At 36.2% G+C, this 19421-nt stretch overlaps 2 protein-coding genes across 5 annotated transcripts in view; one reads left to right on the top strand and one right to left on the bottom strand.

Moving 5' to 3' along the window:
- Positions 1–19421, bottom strand: part of LOC127500836 (antigen peptide transporter 2-like) — a 66682-nt gene that overhangs the window by 9728 nt on the left and 37533 nt on the right. The gene's annotated exons all lie outside the window — the stretch shown is intronic.
- LOC127500838 (uncharacterized) lies at positions 1685–7716 on the top strand. Of its 4 annotated transcripts, none has more exons than XM_051872384.1 (4): positions 1685–3773; positions 4284–4351; positions 4719–4823; positions 6485–7716. In XM_051872384.1, the coding sequence occupies exon 1, from the start codon at positions 1685–1687 to the stop codon at positions 2756–2758; it is 1074 nt and encodes a 357-aa protein (XP_051728344.1). In that variant the 3' UTR covers positions 2759–3773; positions 4284–4351; positions 4719–4823; positions 6485–7716. The 4 variants fall into 4 exon arrangements, with proteins under 4 accessions (XP_051728344.1, XP_051728345.1, XP_051728343.1 ...); XM_051872385.1 differs by having other exon boundaries at positions 4266–4351; XM_051872383.1 differs by having other exon boundaries at positions 1685–4351.

Below are 19421 nucleotides of genomic sequence, written 5' to 3'. Positions count from 1 at the left end.
ATATTGTATCTAAGATCTTATAATCTTCATCTGTAATAATTATACAGAGACATAATCTCCCCTTATGTTCATATTAGTCTTTCCTCACATCAGGGTCCAGGCCTGTACTATGTGGATGAAAATGGCACATGTCTCTCTGGCCGGATGTTTTCCACTGACTATGGGAACAGCTATGCGTATGGTGTCGTGGACAGGGGTTATTATGGCGTTTATATAGTCTCAAAACTCGCGCGCGGAAAACCATCCTCGCGAGGGAGCATTTCAGTATCGGAAGCCAAACACCAAAAGTAGGACGGTTCAAGGGACCGAGCCGCGCGACCGACTCGTCAGCGCAGCGCAGCGCGGACGTGCTTGCTTGCGCCACCGAACGGACAGCGCGGCGCGAATCACATTACTGCTCTGCAAAATTTCAGCTGTTTTTCGCTGTACATAAGATAATGAAGATAAAGAGAATGAAATTATACATTTCTTTTGCTTATTATCTTTCATAGTAGTAGTAGTAGATTACACGTAAACAAACTGTATTGTTCCTTAGGCTACGATTGCATGCTTAAATAAGCCTATATGGTGAAAAACTACTATGTTTTTTTAACCATATAGTAAATTGTATCATACTGTATATATTATAGTATTTACAACACTTTGTTCATGAAGCATACTGTAGTATTAACTATAGTGAACTGATAAACTGTAATAAATAGCTGTCCCTTGTGAAAAAGTGCACTTAATTGTATTGAAAGTGTACTTTTTGTGTACTTCAAATCTTAAAAGTATACTTTTTAAAAAGTGCACTTGCAGATAATATAATATAATTAAAATTAAAGGCCACTTAATTGTACTTAAAAAGAATATACTTTAATGACAAGAACCAGCCAACGAACTCATGCAAGTGGAGAATACTCGTCTGTCTTCGGCTGAGCGGCAGAGGCGGCTGACCCAGAATCTATGCCTCTATTGTGGATTATCTGGGCATTACATCTCTGAATGCCCCACTCGCCCAGCTCGTCCAATGGTGAGTGTCATCGTTCCCTCTCTCAATAAGATGAAACCACTCAACACTGTAGTAAACCTTACTGCTGCCGGTTTGTCTCTTCCAGTTAGTGCCCTCCTCGACTCTGGGTCAGCCGGCAACTTCATCTCCGGCGCCCTCTGCCGCCAGCTACGCCTCAAGACAACAGCCACGCCGACGACTTACGAGATCCACTCGGTGACGGGAAAACCCCTTAGCTGAAGACAAGTTCGTCTCAGTGCTGGACCCATCCAACTTCAAGTCGGCGTCCTACACGTTGAACAACTCCATCTGCTGGTTCTGGAGGAATCTACCTCTGACGTGATTCTAGGGCGCCCATGGTTGGAGCAGCACAATCCTGTCATCTCCTGGAGAACTGGGGAAATCCTGAAGTGGGGTGACAAGTGTTTCCTGGACTGCTTTCCCAAGTTTCCCGTTCCAAGCCCTCCTCACACTGAGAATCTACCAGTCTGTGCCACGCCCATCGAAAGCCCCCTTGAAAACCGTTCCGTGGAAATTCCCCAATGTTACTCCCACTTCAGGGATGTCTTCTGCCCCAAGAAAGCCTCCACGCTGCCTCCACACCGGCCATGGGACTGTGCCATCGATCTGCTGCCGGGTGAGCCAGTGCTCAAAGGGAAGATCTATTCACTTTCCATCCCGGAGGAGAAGGCCATGGAGGAATACATCCAGGAGGCTCTGTCACAAGGCTACATCCGGCCGTCTACTTCCCCTGCTGCTTCCAGCTTTTTCTTCGTGGCCAAGAAGGACGGAGGCTTGCGGCCCTGCATAGATTACAGAGCCCTCAACAAGATAACTGTTAAGTTCCCCTGGTCAGGAGAACATTCGGACGTACCTGCGATCGATTACTGGTTCCGAGAGAGCGAGAGGGTCTGGGACTCCGCACACCACCAGCTCCAACGAGCCCTACGCAGGCGCAGGATGACAGCCAACCTTCGGCGATCCAACGATCCCAATTACCAGCCGGGACAGAAGGTTTGGCTGTCCACTAGGGACATCAGAATGCGCCTGCCCTGTAGGAAACTGAGTCCCAGATTCATTGGCCCATTCACCATCCTGTGGCAGATCAACCCGGTCACCTACCAACTCCAGCTCCCACCTGAATACAAAATTCACCCCACATTCCACGTCTCCTTGTTGAAGCCTCACTACCCCTCTGTTTCTGTTTCCACAGAGCCTGGCGCAGCCGAGGAACCCCCCCTTCCTATCATCGTGGATGATGGAGCTGCTTATCTGGTGAAAGAGATCCTGGACTCCCGGCGTCGTGGTGGTCTTCTCGAGTATCTGGTGGACTGGGAAGGTTACGGCCCCGAGGAGTGCTCATGGGTCCCCAGGAATGACATACTCGACCCCAGCCTACTTGACACCTTCCATGCTACTCACCCAGAGAGACCAGCACCCCGTGGCAGAGGCCGACCACCACGACGTTGGGGTCCGCGGCCCTCAGGAGCGGGCCGTGGAGGGGGGGGGGTAATGTCACAGACACGCCAGGCTCTACACTCACACAGACACAGAGCACGTCATCACCAGAATACTAATCACTCACACCTGCAGCTCATCAGCACCCTCATCACCAGCAGCACAAAAGGCCCACGCTCTCATTCAGTCACTGTCCGGTCTCGTTTGCACTTGGTACTCACCAGCCTGCTTACCTTAAGGACTCCTCTGAAGATACTTACCTGTCTCCTGTGTTCCCTCGACTCCTCGTTGTCTCCTCGTCTCCTGTGAGTTCATCTGTGTCTGCTTAAGCTTCAAGTCTGCCATCCGTCTGCCCATCCTGCAAAACCAAGACAAGTATCAGTTTATCAGCTACACCAGTCAACGTGTTAACCTGTCTTCACTCACCTGCACTCTGTCATATTCTGGTCGCTCAATAAACTTTAATACCTGCATTCCTGTGTCGCTGTCCCCTTCTGTGTCCGTAACAATAAGTACACTTATTTTGATGTATTGACTAATATACTAAAGAACATGAAAAATAATTTATTTTAATTTCAACTTATGTGTGTTGTCTAAAATGACATTTGTTAAAGTATTTTAAATGTGCTTAGTCTTTAATATATACTGTGCATTAATACACCTGAAATGTATTTTTCTTTTGAATTTCAATACACTTGCTTATACAGTATAATCCAGTACAACTTATTGTTGAAATTTTTTATCACCAGCTCCTGCTCTAAACTCAATTAGTGTCAGTTTTCTACATAATATTTGACATAAAATGTCATTTATGGAGTGCTGTATTACTAATGCAATAGTGCTGTACTTTACATATGTGTATAATACTTTTAATATCATTATGTTGTTCTAAGTCGATTAAACATATTTAATTGCATTAATTGCAAGCAAAAGTTTAACAAATCTAAACAAAATTAATTTGAATTCACATTCAGTTAAAATACATTTAATTTTAATCAGACTAAACTGTAAAAATGGACTTTGTTAGGTGAATGAGTCAAGTTCTGTAAACTTACAGACTAACTACAACAGTGAAACTTCAACTTGAACAGAAATTAAATCATGCACGTATTATAGCCTATAAACGTTTGTTTAATGCGCATGCGCCAAAATACTACGTCATGACGGCGCACTACTTCACCAGAGTTTGAAAAATGCACTTTCAGACATCTTTCTGTAGTCGCGATGCGTGAGGCAGCTTTGCTGATCAAAGAAGAAGAAAACAAAGGAGCGTACATTTGGATGACTACAGATGAGACGTTATGTACTACAAATAAAGAGGCAAGTAAGTATCCTAATATATGCTTTCTTTATTTTTATTTTTTCACCGTAACATAGCAGTTCTTATTGCCATTAAGAGTGTAACTTATTTAGTTTAATCGCAATATGGAGGTGAATTAATCATATTTCCTACAATTTATTTATGATTGCATTATAATAATTTCTTGTATATGAATGTGATCGCGTGTGTGGGCGTGTTCAAAGAATTTGGCTGCTGAAAATATAATATTTTAATTGAACTCTGACTTTTTAAATCATTTTAAATGACTTAAAGTTAAATTTGCAGAACTAAATTCAAAGATCTGATCTTGTAACATTCAAAGACATTTATATATATTTAATCCATTAAATCGCTATATAACCACCAGTAATGCTCAATATATCACCCCCTCTAGAAATACTGCTTATAATCTATTTTTCTTTTTGCATTTGAAAAGTGAGGTGTTCAATTACTGTTTGTGTTTGTAATATGTAATATTTTTGTGCTTATCTGGAGTTATATATTCATTTTGAGGATCAGTACAGATTTGTCATTGGAGATACAGTGCAAGCTGTGTGGAATCAAAGACCCGTATTGATGAGGTGATGTTACAAATTCTGCCATTAATTCTGCCATTAATTCAGCCAGCACACACTGATCACACACTACAAGCTAAACTCTGCCATCAACTATCCTTATAGCTTTTAAATGCTTTGAATCTTTTCTATTTATTTGCAAGTGATAAATTCTCACCTGTGCACTTACAAATCCCCATCTAATCATTATATATTTATAAATAATGATATTATATCATTATTTTCAAAGCAAAAACACATTCTGTGTGAATGACCCCTCAATTTGATTGGGTCTTGGGTTATTTATATATATTTGTGTAATTGATAAAGTTATGTTTAATTCCCTGTAAAGTAGGAATAAAAACATTTATAAAAATGTTCTCTATGTTTAAAGGGCAGTGTCAGTGAAGATGGTGTGGTCACTGGAATCCTGGTGTTTGTGGGAAATGTGAAGAAGCCTCTCCCAGGATTCTACTACAGTGTTGTCCTGATGACTGAGGTAATTCATCTTAGGTGATTTACACCTTGCAGAATGAACTGCTTCATCAGGGAAGTACTAAATAAAAAGACAACATGCAAATTTTTATGATCCCTCTTATTGTTAAAATTATTAACATTTTGCAGATACTGCAAGGTGTTAGGGTGATTTGCCTACAGTGGTTCAGGCTGTAGGATGGCCGAATGACTAAAGAAACGTTATACTATCTACAATGGTAGAAACTTATAGTTTTCCACCATCTTGCTATTACCACTCACTGCCACTTATACCAACAACGGAAATAAGTGCAGTTACAATAGCAAAATATGTGGGAGAGCATTATGATAGTGAAACAATATTATATTGCAATACATCACACATCAAAGTTAATACCGAATCAAAACTAGTTAGCACATAATTTATAATTGAAATAGTTTAATAATATTTGGTTTAGGGCTGCATGACATTGGAAAAAAATGACATTGTGATATTTTTTTCTGAAATATATATTGCGATATGAAAAAAATTCACCAGATGACTTAAATAGCTCTATTTGGAAAGAATTAATCATTCTAGGATGATTGGGTTGATTTTGTAGGTGAGTGAATGCTCATAGAAAATAATGAACAAATTATAAGCATAGATAAATATAGAATAAAGATACAAATTAAATAAATAGTGCTTTATATTTTTCAGCTAAGTCTAACAGTATTCAGTAAGGCTGGGTATTGACACAATTTTCACGATACGATTCAATTTCTATTCACAAGCTTACGATTCGATTTCGATTCAATATAGATTATTTTGGATGTATATCAGATACAGTAAATGGCAAATTTTCTTGAGGAAAAAAAATCTCAAATAATGCTGTAAACTATACGAGGAAGTCACTTGGTACTATATTACTATAATATTGAGGGTTAAAATTAACTTATTTACATACCAACACTTAAATTACACTCAATTATGTTTTTTTATAATAAAGTTATAATACTAACTTTAGAATTACATAATCATATTTCTACTTCAATTCGTTTTTTGAAATATAAACATTTAAATCGTGGCTGTCATAAATGATTTATTCAAACATGCATTAAATACATAAATGAATTATAAATAAAATAAATATTAAAAATAAAATTATAATGAATATGTAACGTGGTGCATATATTTATCAGAATGCTCCTCTCTGTAGCTGACTAACGAGTTTATGCTGAATATGATTTTTCTGAAGTAAATGTGACATTACGTGATTGTTTACAAGCTGTTTTATTGATGTCTTTCCGCGGTTGAAACACTGATTGAGCGATTAAATGTGACATGTTATGAATCAGTTGTACTGTACCTTGTAACATACCTTCAGATAAATTCCTATTTATTTCACACTGTAACTGGTATTAAAGTGGAGGAGATGATCAGTACACAGTACATGTCTTAGCCGCAGGCTTCGATCACTATCAGCAACTTTAGGAATACCAAATGGGTCTAGGAGGGTGGTGGAAAAGGACAGCAAATGTCTTTGTTCATTTTTGATTATTTTCAAACCTACAAAGGTGTATATAAACTTTGGAGTGCAACTATATATCTATATCTATTGCTTTCATTTAATTGAGCCAATTATAATAATGGACTGACTCTGTTTACAAACAATTGTTTTCCTTCTGTTTTTTTTTTTCCTCAAGGTATTTTTTTTTTTTTAACTTTCATGCCTCTTTGGAACATGTCCATTTACGCATACTGTGTAGAGATGGTGCGCAGCTTCATGGACATTTGAGGTTTTCTGCCGATGGAGAGCTTCTGGGACATTGACATAAACAGCACTTTTTCCTACAACTTCAAAAATTTGGTGACAGACAATTTTGGTTTTCTTTTTTTTGTGCCTTTGGAATTCGTCAAGTTTTTTTGTTTTGTTTTGTTTTTTCTTTTTAAAATTACATTCACTGTAATGCTGGAGTAAGATTTTAGAAGAAACCTTTTGGTCCTGTTTAATGTTTGTGCTATAGTAAAGGTTTCAGAGCTTATAAGTAACAAGGTTCGGTAATAAGGTCTCGTTTGTTAACATCAATTAATATATTAGACAACATGATCTAACTATGTGCATTAACTTTTTTACAGTATTTATTAATCTTTGTTAATATTAGGTAATAAAAAATATAGTTTTTTCAAGTTAGTTAATAAAATGTATAGTCATTGTTCGTGTTAGTTTACAGTGCGTTATCTATTAACATATGCAACTTTTGATTTTAATAATGCATAAGTAAATGTTAAAATTAATATTAACTAGGATTTATAAATGCTTTAAAGTATTTTTCATTCATAGTTCATGTTAACAACAGTAGTTAACTAATAAAAAGTTATTGTAAAGTGTTACCCAAAGTTTTGAATCTTTTCTTTACATTTTGTTTGTATTAATTCATGGGTGTTATCTTATTTATCATGTTATAGATCATACAGAATGATTTTTTTTTTCTGAAAATGTAAAAATGCAGAAAGTTTTCTGATGGGTAGGTTTAGGTGTAGATACCTTTGTATGTGAGGGAGAAAATGATAGTGCATATAAGCCTCACTGTCCTCCAGACTCTTTCTAAATGAGAGTTAAAGTGTTGTAATTGCTTGTGATTGTGTATAGTGTTTTTTGGGTTTTCTTGTGCATCAACAAAAAAGGTTTTTGTGTATTTGTTTTAGAGATTGTTTTGTCAATAAATGTAGAGGGTTTCAATTTGCATTTGTTTTGATTGTAATATTTTGAAATATACTAAATTGTAACTTATTTATTATATGTAATTACAAATATTGTAATAACAAATGTATTAAATTAAATAAAAATGTATGTAAATAATGTAATTACAAATATATTGAATTATATAATAGTGTACATGTAAATGACATTAAAGTATTTTTTAGTTCACATTAATTGCTTGTCAGTACATTCAGAAGTACACTAATACAATTTTTTATGTACTTTGAAATATGGTAAAAAAGTCCAACTTAAGTGGTTAAAAAAAAAATCATTAAAAAGTTCAACTTATTGCATTTAATATGAACTTAATCTGTGATACATTTGAAATTAATTACAAATAGAATGTTCTTTTAAAGTATATTATTTGTGCAATAAGTACACTTTATAAAAGTATACTAAAGTGCACTTTTTTTTTTACAAGTGTTTATAATAGAATAATACGATTATAATGCACAATATTCACAAATACAACTTCAGAAGCAACAAATTATCAGGATTTTAAGCACAAACAAATGCATTTCATATGCATGCACCCAGTTACAGTAATAAAGGAAACAGTAATACAAAAATATAATTTGACATGCATTATTCAAGTCGCAAACGCAGCCTCAAAAACTGAATCGTAGCTCCCGTCACTGTCCAAGTCGCTGAGTCGATCCAGTTCCTCTAAAACTGCCTCAGCACCGACACAACTGTACCTTTCTGCCTCTTAGGGTTTTTCGAAGTCACTTTGACAATAATAATAGATGCATAAATCCACAAGTGCTGTATTTAGGCTCTGTGTGTGTATATATATTTGTGCACACAGCTCTAACGCATCACCAAACTGCTCGCGGGACTTTTATTGGTCTAGAGCAAAATGCACTCTGAATATCTCAGACTCTGATTGGTCTAGAGACGAAATCGACGTGTCTGCGTAATGCTGAGATCAATAGCTTTCCCAATGATACGTCTTTCGTCATCGTCTGTCGACGATTACATATTATGTTGGTTGTATGAACGCAATAACTTATTTACTGCATTACTGGACTAAATGAGACATAACGGTGGTTTATTTATCAAGCGAAACTCACATAAAGGTGAAAATGAACTCATTTTGAAGAAAACAGTCTAAGGTGAAAGTCTATGTATCTTTTTGGCTACTTTTAGCTCAGACATGCAGTAATCGGAGATGAAATTAAACGTTTCTCCTACAAATATCAAATATGTAGGCTACTTCGCGACTCATTTTGCAATCATTTGTTCTGTTGTATTATTTCAACAAAATAAACCACATAGCAAAAATCTTGAGAATGAAAGCTTTTGTTGATATATGCATTTGCCAATGTTCATCAAATTTGAGTTATGTCATCAGTATTCATATTCATAGTCATATGTACTTTTGATAGGTATTTTGGTTGCGGATGGGGGAATTTAAACATTCAAATGCTGCTATATGTAAAATTTATTAAAAAAAAATGGTGGTTTTGTGTGAAATTAATTGGTATAAGCTTTGTAATGATATCACATATGACTGTTAATATTTCATCAGGACCTTTAAATATTAAAGTACGATCGTAATAACGCAATTTTCCTCCTGGTACCAGGTTTACGACTTTAAGAGGTTAAGGAATATTTAAGACGCATCACCTGTACGTACCCATTCATTTCATTAGGGGACACTCACTTACGTAAATGAAGGGCGTGTACATCAAACATAATAGCATTCAAATTGTCCACTTCTATTCATCACAATATTATCTATTATCAATTATTTATTATCAATAAATGAGTCTGCAACATATTAAACTGAAACCGCTCGGAGTTTGAAAAGCAAAAACACATGTTATTTTACAAAAATAATTAAATTGCAACAAAGCTGGAGGGCACGCACTATCCCTACGATCAGCTGTGAGCAGAATAGGTTTGGAGATGGAAAAGAAAAAGTGACGTGAAGGCCAATTATGGTAACCCATAGTCGGAATTTAGCCTCTGCATTTAACCCATGCATCCAAGTTAGTGCACACACACAGGAGCAGTGAGTAGCAGAAGTGGGTAGCAACGAAGTCAGGGTATCTACAGGTTTCATTAAATCTAATTTAATGCTTTTTAATGCCACTTTTTTAATTTTTTAATGCCATATATATATGCCGCTAAATGTCGATAGATGACAACATACGGCAATTAGAATATTCATCATGTTATTGTTGCATTCGCATTCTACCAAGTGTCAGCCCTTTACATTTGTTTGCTTCTCTGGTGCTACCCTTTTTGCTCACATAATATATTTTAATACAGCCAAATTCCCAATAAAATTGTTTAATCTATATATTTTTTCTGTTTTTGTTGTCATTCAATATGAAATGGTGACAAACATGGCCCATTAAGATTACATACAGGGCTCGACTTTAAGACTTCTCATGTGGACACGCGTAAATCGGTCATTCACTTGTACGAGTAAAACAGTTACTTGTTACTCTTTTTTTTTTGTGGTGGAAATATAAATTTGTTCTGAAGTAATATCCTTTCAGAATATTGCAGCTTTGACATGTGTAAATCTGTATATTTTTGATTGATTACAAATGCATTAAATAATGTTATGGGATTGTTTTAAATATTTTTTTGAAAATACAAATATGAAATGTTGGGGGGGAAATGATACTTTTAAAAATTAAACTAAACCACCAGTAGGTGGCGGCAAGTAACCGTCTTAATGAGTGAGTCATTGATTAATTCATTCATTCAAGCGATTCATTCAAATGGCCGATTCGTTCAAAACGCTCAGTAATGAAACCCAAGGCTGAGTGTTGCGCTTTGGTACTGCTGTGCTGTGATCTTTGTTTGAAATTAATTTCACTGATAAAATAGAACAAAAACAGTCAATGTTCCTTCTAAAATGTAAGTGACTTAATATTAACTACTTGTTAATTGAGTTGTATTAAATCAGCGTCACGTTTTTAATCGTGACTGTAGCCTATTTAGGAAAACAGCAATTTTGGTCGTGTGGTTTTGCTTACCTGTATCAAGTTATAAAAACTCCACATTTTGAATTTATACCGCAGTATGTTTAACCAAGTTTCTTTTTGTGTGCGCTTCGCTCATGTTTCCATTTCTCCTCCAGATGCCGCGAGCCCTGACATGTTAAACCAGCGATGCGCGTACACGCTGGCATGTTCTAAAGCACTGTTAGTTGAGACGCCGTTCGCGTTACTATGGTTATCAATTTGAATTTATTGGCTCCAACTTATAGGCTAGATGAAAAATGACTGCTGAGCCGAAAAATAAATTACTCAGATTGTGGAAACAAGAAAAAAATATTGGGCTATTCAGTAAGTATATGCAACCTGCTGAAACTAAACCTTTTAATAAATTACCTCCATATATATCTAACGGATTGGTGCGGTCTCTCATTACTCTTTCACACCGGAAAGCCCGCTGATCGTGCAGCCTGTATACCAGACGCGCCATCGTCTCAACGTTTTTATTTATCTTTATTTTTACCATGGAAACAAGTCAAGACTTCTCACTGTACACCTACCTTTGACTAGGCGTAAGATTTAGTCTCAGACGTGCGCTACGCCCAGATGGTGCAACAGGTATTAATTCTACGCAGGACTTAAAACGCATTTTACGTTAAGCTTAGTCTTACGACCGGGTGTAAGTCCAGCTGGTGCAACCGGCCCCTGATTTATGATCGAGACGTTGTCTGACAAAATCACCATACACATAAGATAAAGACATTTGCAATGATTTTGGCTATATGTACACGTAAAATGATCACTCAGGTTAGAAGCAATAGTATCTATTTTGTTTGTTCTCTGACAGAGCGCACAGCCTCAACTGCGCTGCTAAACCAGAGAGGTGCGCCCGCGGCAGGAAAGCAAGATCTCACGCTCGTGCGGTAGTACCAGGGGGTCTCGGAAGCTGGATCAGGTTAACAAGTCGCTATATTCGTCACAACGTGCTTTCTTAGAAAAACGTCGCAAAAGGGGTCTGAAAAGGCGCTAAGTTGGTAACACTGATGCAGCCTTCCGTCTCCAGGTCCCCGCTCGCCGCTGTCCAAACCGGCGTTATGGTAATTTTGCACCAGCCGGAGGCAATTACCAAACTGGTTCCGTGTGCGTATCACACCAATGTACATATTTTGCGACAGCAAATCAAAGTTATTAATTATTTAGACTTTATTCAAAATAAACTGGTACACTCAAAAAAATGATTCTTGCCACTAATTGAAATTAAGCAAACAATTCAAATAAAATGTATTTAAAAACGTATAAAATAACTATTATTATTCCAAATTACTTTTATGAAATGGATTCAAGACCAACCTGATCAAATTACATAAACTATACTTAATTCATTGCCATAAGGCGCAAATGCAAGTGTTGCGCATGCTCAGTGGAGTCTGGAGTCAAATAACAACAACTGAAGGCGGCAAACTGGCAACGGTGATCTACTGTCTGACTCAGCGAAAAGGAGGATTTGGATGCATAGATGTGGATGTTTTCAAGGTAAGATATGTTTATTAACGATTTAAACTTCAACAATATCCATTTTTATGTTTATTCGATCTTGTTTTCTTAGTTCTAGCATGAAGGCACATTTTTGCTAAGGCGAATTAACTTATATTTTAGTTCTTCTCAGCTATAAAAAGAGTAGTATTTGTAACGTTGATCATTGTAAGATATAACGCGATGCTGTCGACTTGACTATGCATCATGTTTGCATTCAGGCAGATTACGCGTATTATTATTATTTTTTTAAATAACAGATTCGTCATTTCAGCGATCTTTGCTAACGTTAAATGCTTTGCAAACAAGCCAAGACGTTGCTCAAACACACTTCATTAAATATATACGTTATCTACATTGTAAACGTTTATAGGCTTTCACATTAAAATGTCTGTCCACAAATATTGGTAAATTTGATCATTTCGAGATATGTGTTCAACTGACTGTGTATTTTTGCATGTTTGGACAGATCTTTGAGTATAAGTGCTTCAGTGTGCATTTTACTTTGCTTGAAATATAGTTTGAAAATATACCAAAACATTGCACAGTGTGTCATTCGACCATATATAAACTAAAAATGTATAGATTTCCTGTTAAAACAAGTTGTGTTCTTTTCAACCTGAATCATAATTTTATTAAATAATAATAATATAAAAATATAATTTAATAATAATAATAATAATAACAAAGTGTATGTCATCTTTACTATTTCAGAAACCTCATAATTTTGGGACAATAACTCAATTACAGTATGTGTAATATATATTTTTTTCATATTTTTTGTATTAAAACTAAAATGTACTCGTTTCATTTCTTTGTAAAATTGTTAATGTCGATTTTCTGTTTTTTGACTTTCAGATTTGTGGCAACGTAAAGTGTGTGGAAGAAGTATCGCTGAAGTATCCGGTATGTTTAAGTAATTGAAACATTCTTAAACATTGACATTTTGAGGAGAGATTCAGGCAACCTGTTCACAGTAAATGAAGTAAGTGTTGTCATTATTTACATTAAGACATTTTTTGTAAATTGCAGTAATTTCCTCTACAGTAGGCCTCTATCTCTTCCATCTTCCCTTTCCTTTTTTCCTCTCAGATAAAAGCAGAATTTATGTGGATAAAGACTGTGCCACTTCTGTCACTGTTCATAGCAGCTGGACAGATGCAAGGTGTGGTAAATTGCATTACAGTTCTTTGGAACTAATTACAAAGATTCACTGTTTTTTAATATGTGTCATATTTTTCAGTGCGAAGACATACACATCAAACGAGACTGTGTCATAAAGAGTCTGTGTGTGTATCTCAATGGGGACATTACAACACTTGTCAAAGAATTCCAGGTTTGTACTGTAATACATACTTTTTGTAATGACCTAAATAAAGTATATTGCTGTGTGCTGCTAATATTTCAATGAAACTAAACAAGGTGTTATTTATTCATTCATTCATTCATTCATTCATTCATTTACTTGCTTAGGACTGCAATCCTGAAGGAGATGAGGGAGGAATTTCTGAGACCACTCTGGGCCTTTTCGTGACCCTTAAAGTGCTGAGTACTAGCCAGACGATGTTGGAGTAGCAACAGAGGGTGTAAAACTGCTACAACACTTAAGAGTTTTTCCTTTGGATTAATAATGCTGTTCAGATTGATCTACTCACTCAAGTTACGCTCAGAGTCTCAAATTCACATTTGAATTCTTCCAGAAGGTAATGATGAATTTGGACTTTAGGACATCACACAGATGTTTCCATCCCCTGGAAGGACATTGAAAACTTTTAAACTTGTTCTGTAATGTTGATTTGAAGACAGTACGATCGATGACACTATGAACCGATGACACTAACTCAAATCAAGAGACTGCACCTAATGCACCTTCTGGCTTCCTCTCTTATACATTTAAACACATTAAATTTTTTGTTCACCAAAACATGAACATTCTGTCATTTATTACTCACCCTCATGTCGTTCCACACCCGTAAGACCTTCGTTCATCTTCAGAACACAAATTAGGATATTTTTGATGAAATCCATGAGCTATCTGGCCTCCGATAGACTGCAACACAACTATCACTTTCAAGGTCCAGAAAGGTAGTAAAGACATCATTAAAATAGTCAACATGACTGCAGTGGTTCAACCTTAATAGTATGAAGCGACGAGAATACTTTTTGTGCGCAAAACGATGACTTTATTCAAAAATGTCTTCCCTTTTATGTCAGTCTCCTACGCAGTTGATGTTGTACACACAAAATATCTTAATTTGTGTTTTGAAGATGAACGAAGGTCTTAGGGGTTTGGAGCAACATGAGGGTGAGTAATTAATGACAGAAATTTCATTTTTGGGCGAATAAACCCAAAGATGTTAGCCCTTGTGCTATTCCTTGTCCAGGAAGTTAACTTGTGAGTAGCACACTTGGGCCACTGAATGCCTAAATGCTGAAATTTTACGGACAACAGAAAACCTGTTATATGTAAAGTAAATTATAATCCTTTTCTTTTTTTCCCCCAAGTGTCCTGATTGTTTATTTGTTTGAACAAATGTTTACAAGGAATGTAACCATTTACAGATCTGTATCAAGTTTTAGATAAGTGAAAGCACAAACTGATGACAATACTATGCAGTGAGATCCCAATATTACCTATGAACTTGTTGGCACACAGCCATAACCATTGTGTTAGTTTGGGAGAAGGCACAAAACTGCAGTAAACAGTTGCCTTAATTTGTGAAATACTGCATTATGTTCTATTTTTTTTTGTCAGATTGGATGTTTCTTATTATTCCTGGAGCAATTGTGACAATAAATGTTTATAAATGTAACATGTGTTTGACCATTTATTTAATATAAATAAAGAAATCTAAGATAGTTATATAAAGAAGTAAGAATAAGTTATTTGAAAAGAGTAAGGTTTATGTATTACACAAGCTTAAATTGCAGTTTATCAGTTAACATAACCTTTATTTAATTCATTCAAGTCAACTGAACATGATGGGGAAGCTTAAGTAAAAGTTAACTTTTTTACGTTGGATTTATGTGATTAAATTGGATGGAAATTTTATATGCAATTGAATTACATAAGTTTTAACTTTTGGGGTTAAATGTGTAGTATTATTTTTCTTCAAAACTATCTAAAAAAATTTAATGCCATTTAAGGCCTTAATTTTTGCAAAATCCATTTAATGACTTTTAATGCTTTTTAATGCCCCGCGGATACCATGAATGGTCCACCGATAATGAACTGCTCTTTGGTATTGAAGTACTCACCCCCCTCTCGTTTCCCACTGCGGCCCCTACGAAGTGGAGGGTACCCTTCAGTGAGTCCCATGAGAGGTTTGACTATCTTTGAGTAGTCACACACGAACCTTCTGTAGTACCCTGCAAATCCTAAGAACGCTCTCAGTTCTTTCAAATTTGTAGGCCTTGGCCAAGTCTTAAGAGCTTCAATCTTAGCCGGGTCAGTCTTTACCCCATCCCTCGAGACAACAACTTCAACCCGTGCTCTTTAAGCTGATTGAGGACCTGTACTAACCGCGACTCGTGTTCTTCCAAGGTCTCTGAAAAGACTATCAGGTCGTCATTAAAGACTAGTACCTGTTTCCTGTGAAGATCACCCATGCACAGCTCCATTAATCTTTGGAATGTACTTGGCGCATTCGTGATTCCTTGGGGCATTCTATTGAATTCCCAGAATCCAATAGGGCATACAAAAGCAGTTTTGCACTTATCAGCCTCATCCATCTCAATCTGGTAAAACCCAGACTTTAAATCAAGCACAGAGAACCACTTTAAGCCTGTAAGTACAGAAAGGACTTCTTCCAGATTGGGCAGAGCGTATGCGTCTTTGATCGTCTGGGAATTCAACTTCCGAAAGTCGATACAGAGCCGTACCGAGCCATCTTTCTTTCGGACTACCACTATGGGCAAAGAAAAGGGGGACTCAGACTCACGAATAACTCCAGCAGTCATTAGTTCCTGAAGATGCTTTCGAACAGCATCAATGTCCTGTGGGTGAATCGGACGTGCCCTATGCTTGAAGGGTGTCTCATCAGTCTGATTTGATGTTTTACTTTACAGCCATAATCAAGATCATGTAAAGAAAAGACCTCAGGCATGGAATTTAACAGGTTTGCTATTCGCTCCCTCCAGTCTGAAGACAAGGGAGAATCTCCGAAATCAAAAGTAAGATTGCTGTGGGTAGGTGCTGGTGACTCAACCTTGCTCGAATTCTGGGCTGTTTTCTCTACGACTCTCTGTATAGCATGGATCTCAGCCAATACAGCTTTAGGGGGATAGTTAAGTCTGTCTGAGTACTATTCTTAAGCAGAACTGACAGCTGAGAGGAGCGTTTAGAAGGCAATGTGTGCACACAGCTCGCAACCATGAGGCCGCTTGGAAATGGAGCTGATGGTGGTTCAAGAATTACCCATTTCTCCATACAGGGTTCCTGAAGCTGAATGTATCCATTCAGAACTACCGTGCTCCTGGCAGGCACAACTTCATGAAGATTCCCTACCAGCTTCACTTGTCCTAGGGTCAGTGACAAATATGGTGCGGCAAGATGAGAAATTCAAAAATCTTTTAAAAACCTGTTTTAAAATCATGCATCAGGTACGTTAAAATGTATATAGTATATCTATGTTGATTTTATGTTAATAAAAATGACATTTGCACAATTTTTTTACTAAAGTTAAAAATGAATGTCCCTGAAAATGTCAAATGGTGTAACTACCAAAGAATGAGAAATATTAAATATTTTATCCACCTAGATGGCATGTAAGTGCACATATAGAAATATATACTTCAATTTAAAATATCAAATGAAAAATAATTTTATTAGAGTTATCTCTAAATGTAAATTTGAATGTGTTTTTGCAATATTTGGTGGGACATATGCTGAAAACATCTGTTTTCTAAATAATCTTTGACAAATTATGTAAAAATTGTTTAAATGTTACTACACTAAACTAGATGATTACATTTTATTCCACATTAATTTTTTTGTATATAATTATATTTTTATGAAAAATACTGGTTACGCCAATTGACACAAACCAGTTACACCACCTGACCATGTTGCTTCTACAGCCAAAGGCCATTGTTTGTTGAACAAATTGACACTGAAAATCAAGCATGACAGTCAACAAGTTAAGTTAAGTTAAGTGGTTTCAGTGATGAAAAACAACATCTGGCAACAAGAAATAATCATAGTAATGAACAGTGAAATCATGTCTCGTATATTTTACATTTAAAGGGTTACTTCACCCAAAAATGAAAATTCTGTAATTAATTACTCACCCTCATGTCATTCCACACCCATAAGACCTTCGTTCATCTTCAGAACACAAATTAAGATATTTTTATCTCCCATAGAAAGCAATGAAATTACCCCTTTCAAGGTCCAGAAAGGTACTAAAGACATTGTTAAAACAGTCGATGTGACTGCAATGGTTCAACCTTAATGTTATGAAGAGACGAGAATACTTTTTGTGTGCAAAAACAAAAACAAAAAAAGCAACTTTATTAAACTATTTTGTCTCTTCCCTGTCATTCTCCTATGCTGTTAACATGGTAAACACAGTGCAGCAACTCCAGGTGTTACGTCAGAAAATCAGCTCATTATTGGCCGGCTCCTGCGTCAGTATCACACGCATGCGCTGTGCTGGTCACGTGATCAGCTTTGGCCAATACTGAGCCGGCATTCGGACATATAAACACGGAAGCCTTCACTGCGCTTACTGCGTCACCTGCGTGAAGATAATGACAGGGAAGAGAAGATATTGTTGAATAAAGTCATTATTTTTGTTTTGTTTTTGCACACAAAAAGTATTCTCGTCTCCTCATAGCATTAAGGTTGAACCACTGCAGTCACGTTGACTGTTTTAACAATGGCTCTACAACCTTTCTGGACCTTGAATGTGGTCATTTCGTTGCTTTCTATGGGAGATTAAAAATAAAAGCTCTCAGATTTCATCAAAAATATCTTAATTTGTGTTCTGAAGATGAACGAAGGTCTCACATGTTTGGAACGACATGAGGGTGAGTAATAAATGACAGAAATTTCATTTTTGGGTGAACTAACCCTTTAAGGAACAATATCTGATAACAAGAAATCATCAAAGTGATGAACAGTGAACTCATGTCTCGTATTGTAATTACAATTAAGAAAAAAATATCTGATAGCAGGATCAGAATTCACTTGTGCTCTGTGATGAGCCACTGTTTCCTTGCTTGAAACTATATCAATTTATCTATTGGGGGAAAAGGGGCTCTGTTATGTCATTTTAATTATAAAATATTAGAAATTTAATTAATTGTATTTTATAGATGTAAATTGTAGTCTTTGGTTAAATGTTTTATTGAGAATTTCACCTTTTTTAAACAAGATCAATTATTTGGTGCTAAGTTTTTAGGTTACACCACATTGACATTTTTGCAATCAATCCCCAGATATTCTCTCAAATTTGATTAAAACCAGAAATTTTAGACTTGCATGTGTGTATGTGAAATTACGTATGAAATTATTTCATACGTCAGCATATGAAAACTCTCAGAAAGGTACAAAAGTTGTCACTGAGGTGGTAACCTTTCAAAAGGTACACATTTGTACCTTGAGTGCATTAATACCTCAAATGTACATATTGATACCAAAAGTGTAGATATATGTACCTAAATTTTACATATTAGAACCTTTTGAAAGGGTACCGTCCCAGTGACAGATTTTGTACCATTTTTTTCTGAAAGTGCAGGATTAATTTTTAATCCTCGGTAAAGTATGAACAGTGTGAAATGTAAAGCAAGATAACTCAGGATTCAGTTTACCCGGGGTTTAGAATCATTTAGAGTTAACTGTTATAAGTGTGAAAAGCCCCAGTGATGTTTAAAACACGTAAAGGCATTTAACACTGTAATATTAATAATATGCCTTGAACTTCAAGGTCTGTCACTGGCAATGAGATGGTTCCAGTGGGGATGTGGCCTAAATTGTTACCATGGACAGTGAAGGCATAAAAGAGAAATGTATTCTGGGAAACCAGTTTCATACATTCTATGACCCAGATTATAAAATGTTCATCTTCAATATTTTGTAACACTTGATGCACCTTGTGTTTACCCATACACTGTCAGAAAAAATGTGCAAAATTTGTACCTTTAGGGGTCCAACGGCTTGTCACTGGGGCAGTACCCTCAAGGGTACCCCTGTCGTACCCTTTATAATAGGTGCATATTGGTACCCTTACAGTTTGTACCTTTCAAAGGCAAATATGTTCCTTTGGTGACCAAATTGTACCTTGTAGTCATTATGTATTACATTATGTATTTTGACAGTGTTGTTTAAAAAAAACCCCATAAAATAACTTGCTTTTGTTACTTTCGTTGAAACATTTATTACTGCCT

The sequence above is a fragment of the Ctenopharyngodon idella genome, chromosome 19 (assembly GCF_019924925.1).
Source record: "Ctenopharyngodon idella isolate HZGC_01 chromosome 19, HZGC01, whole genome shotgun sequence".
Classification (NCBI taxonomy): domain Eukaryota; kingdom Metazoa; phylum Chordata; class Actinopteri; order Cypriniformes; family Xenocyprididae; genus Ctenopharyngodon; species Ctenopharyngodon idella.
Note: the sequence above shows the minus strand (reverse complement) of the source record. Positions and strands in the feature narration are given on the sequence as shown.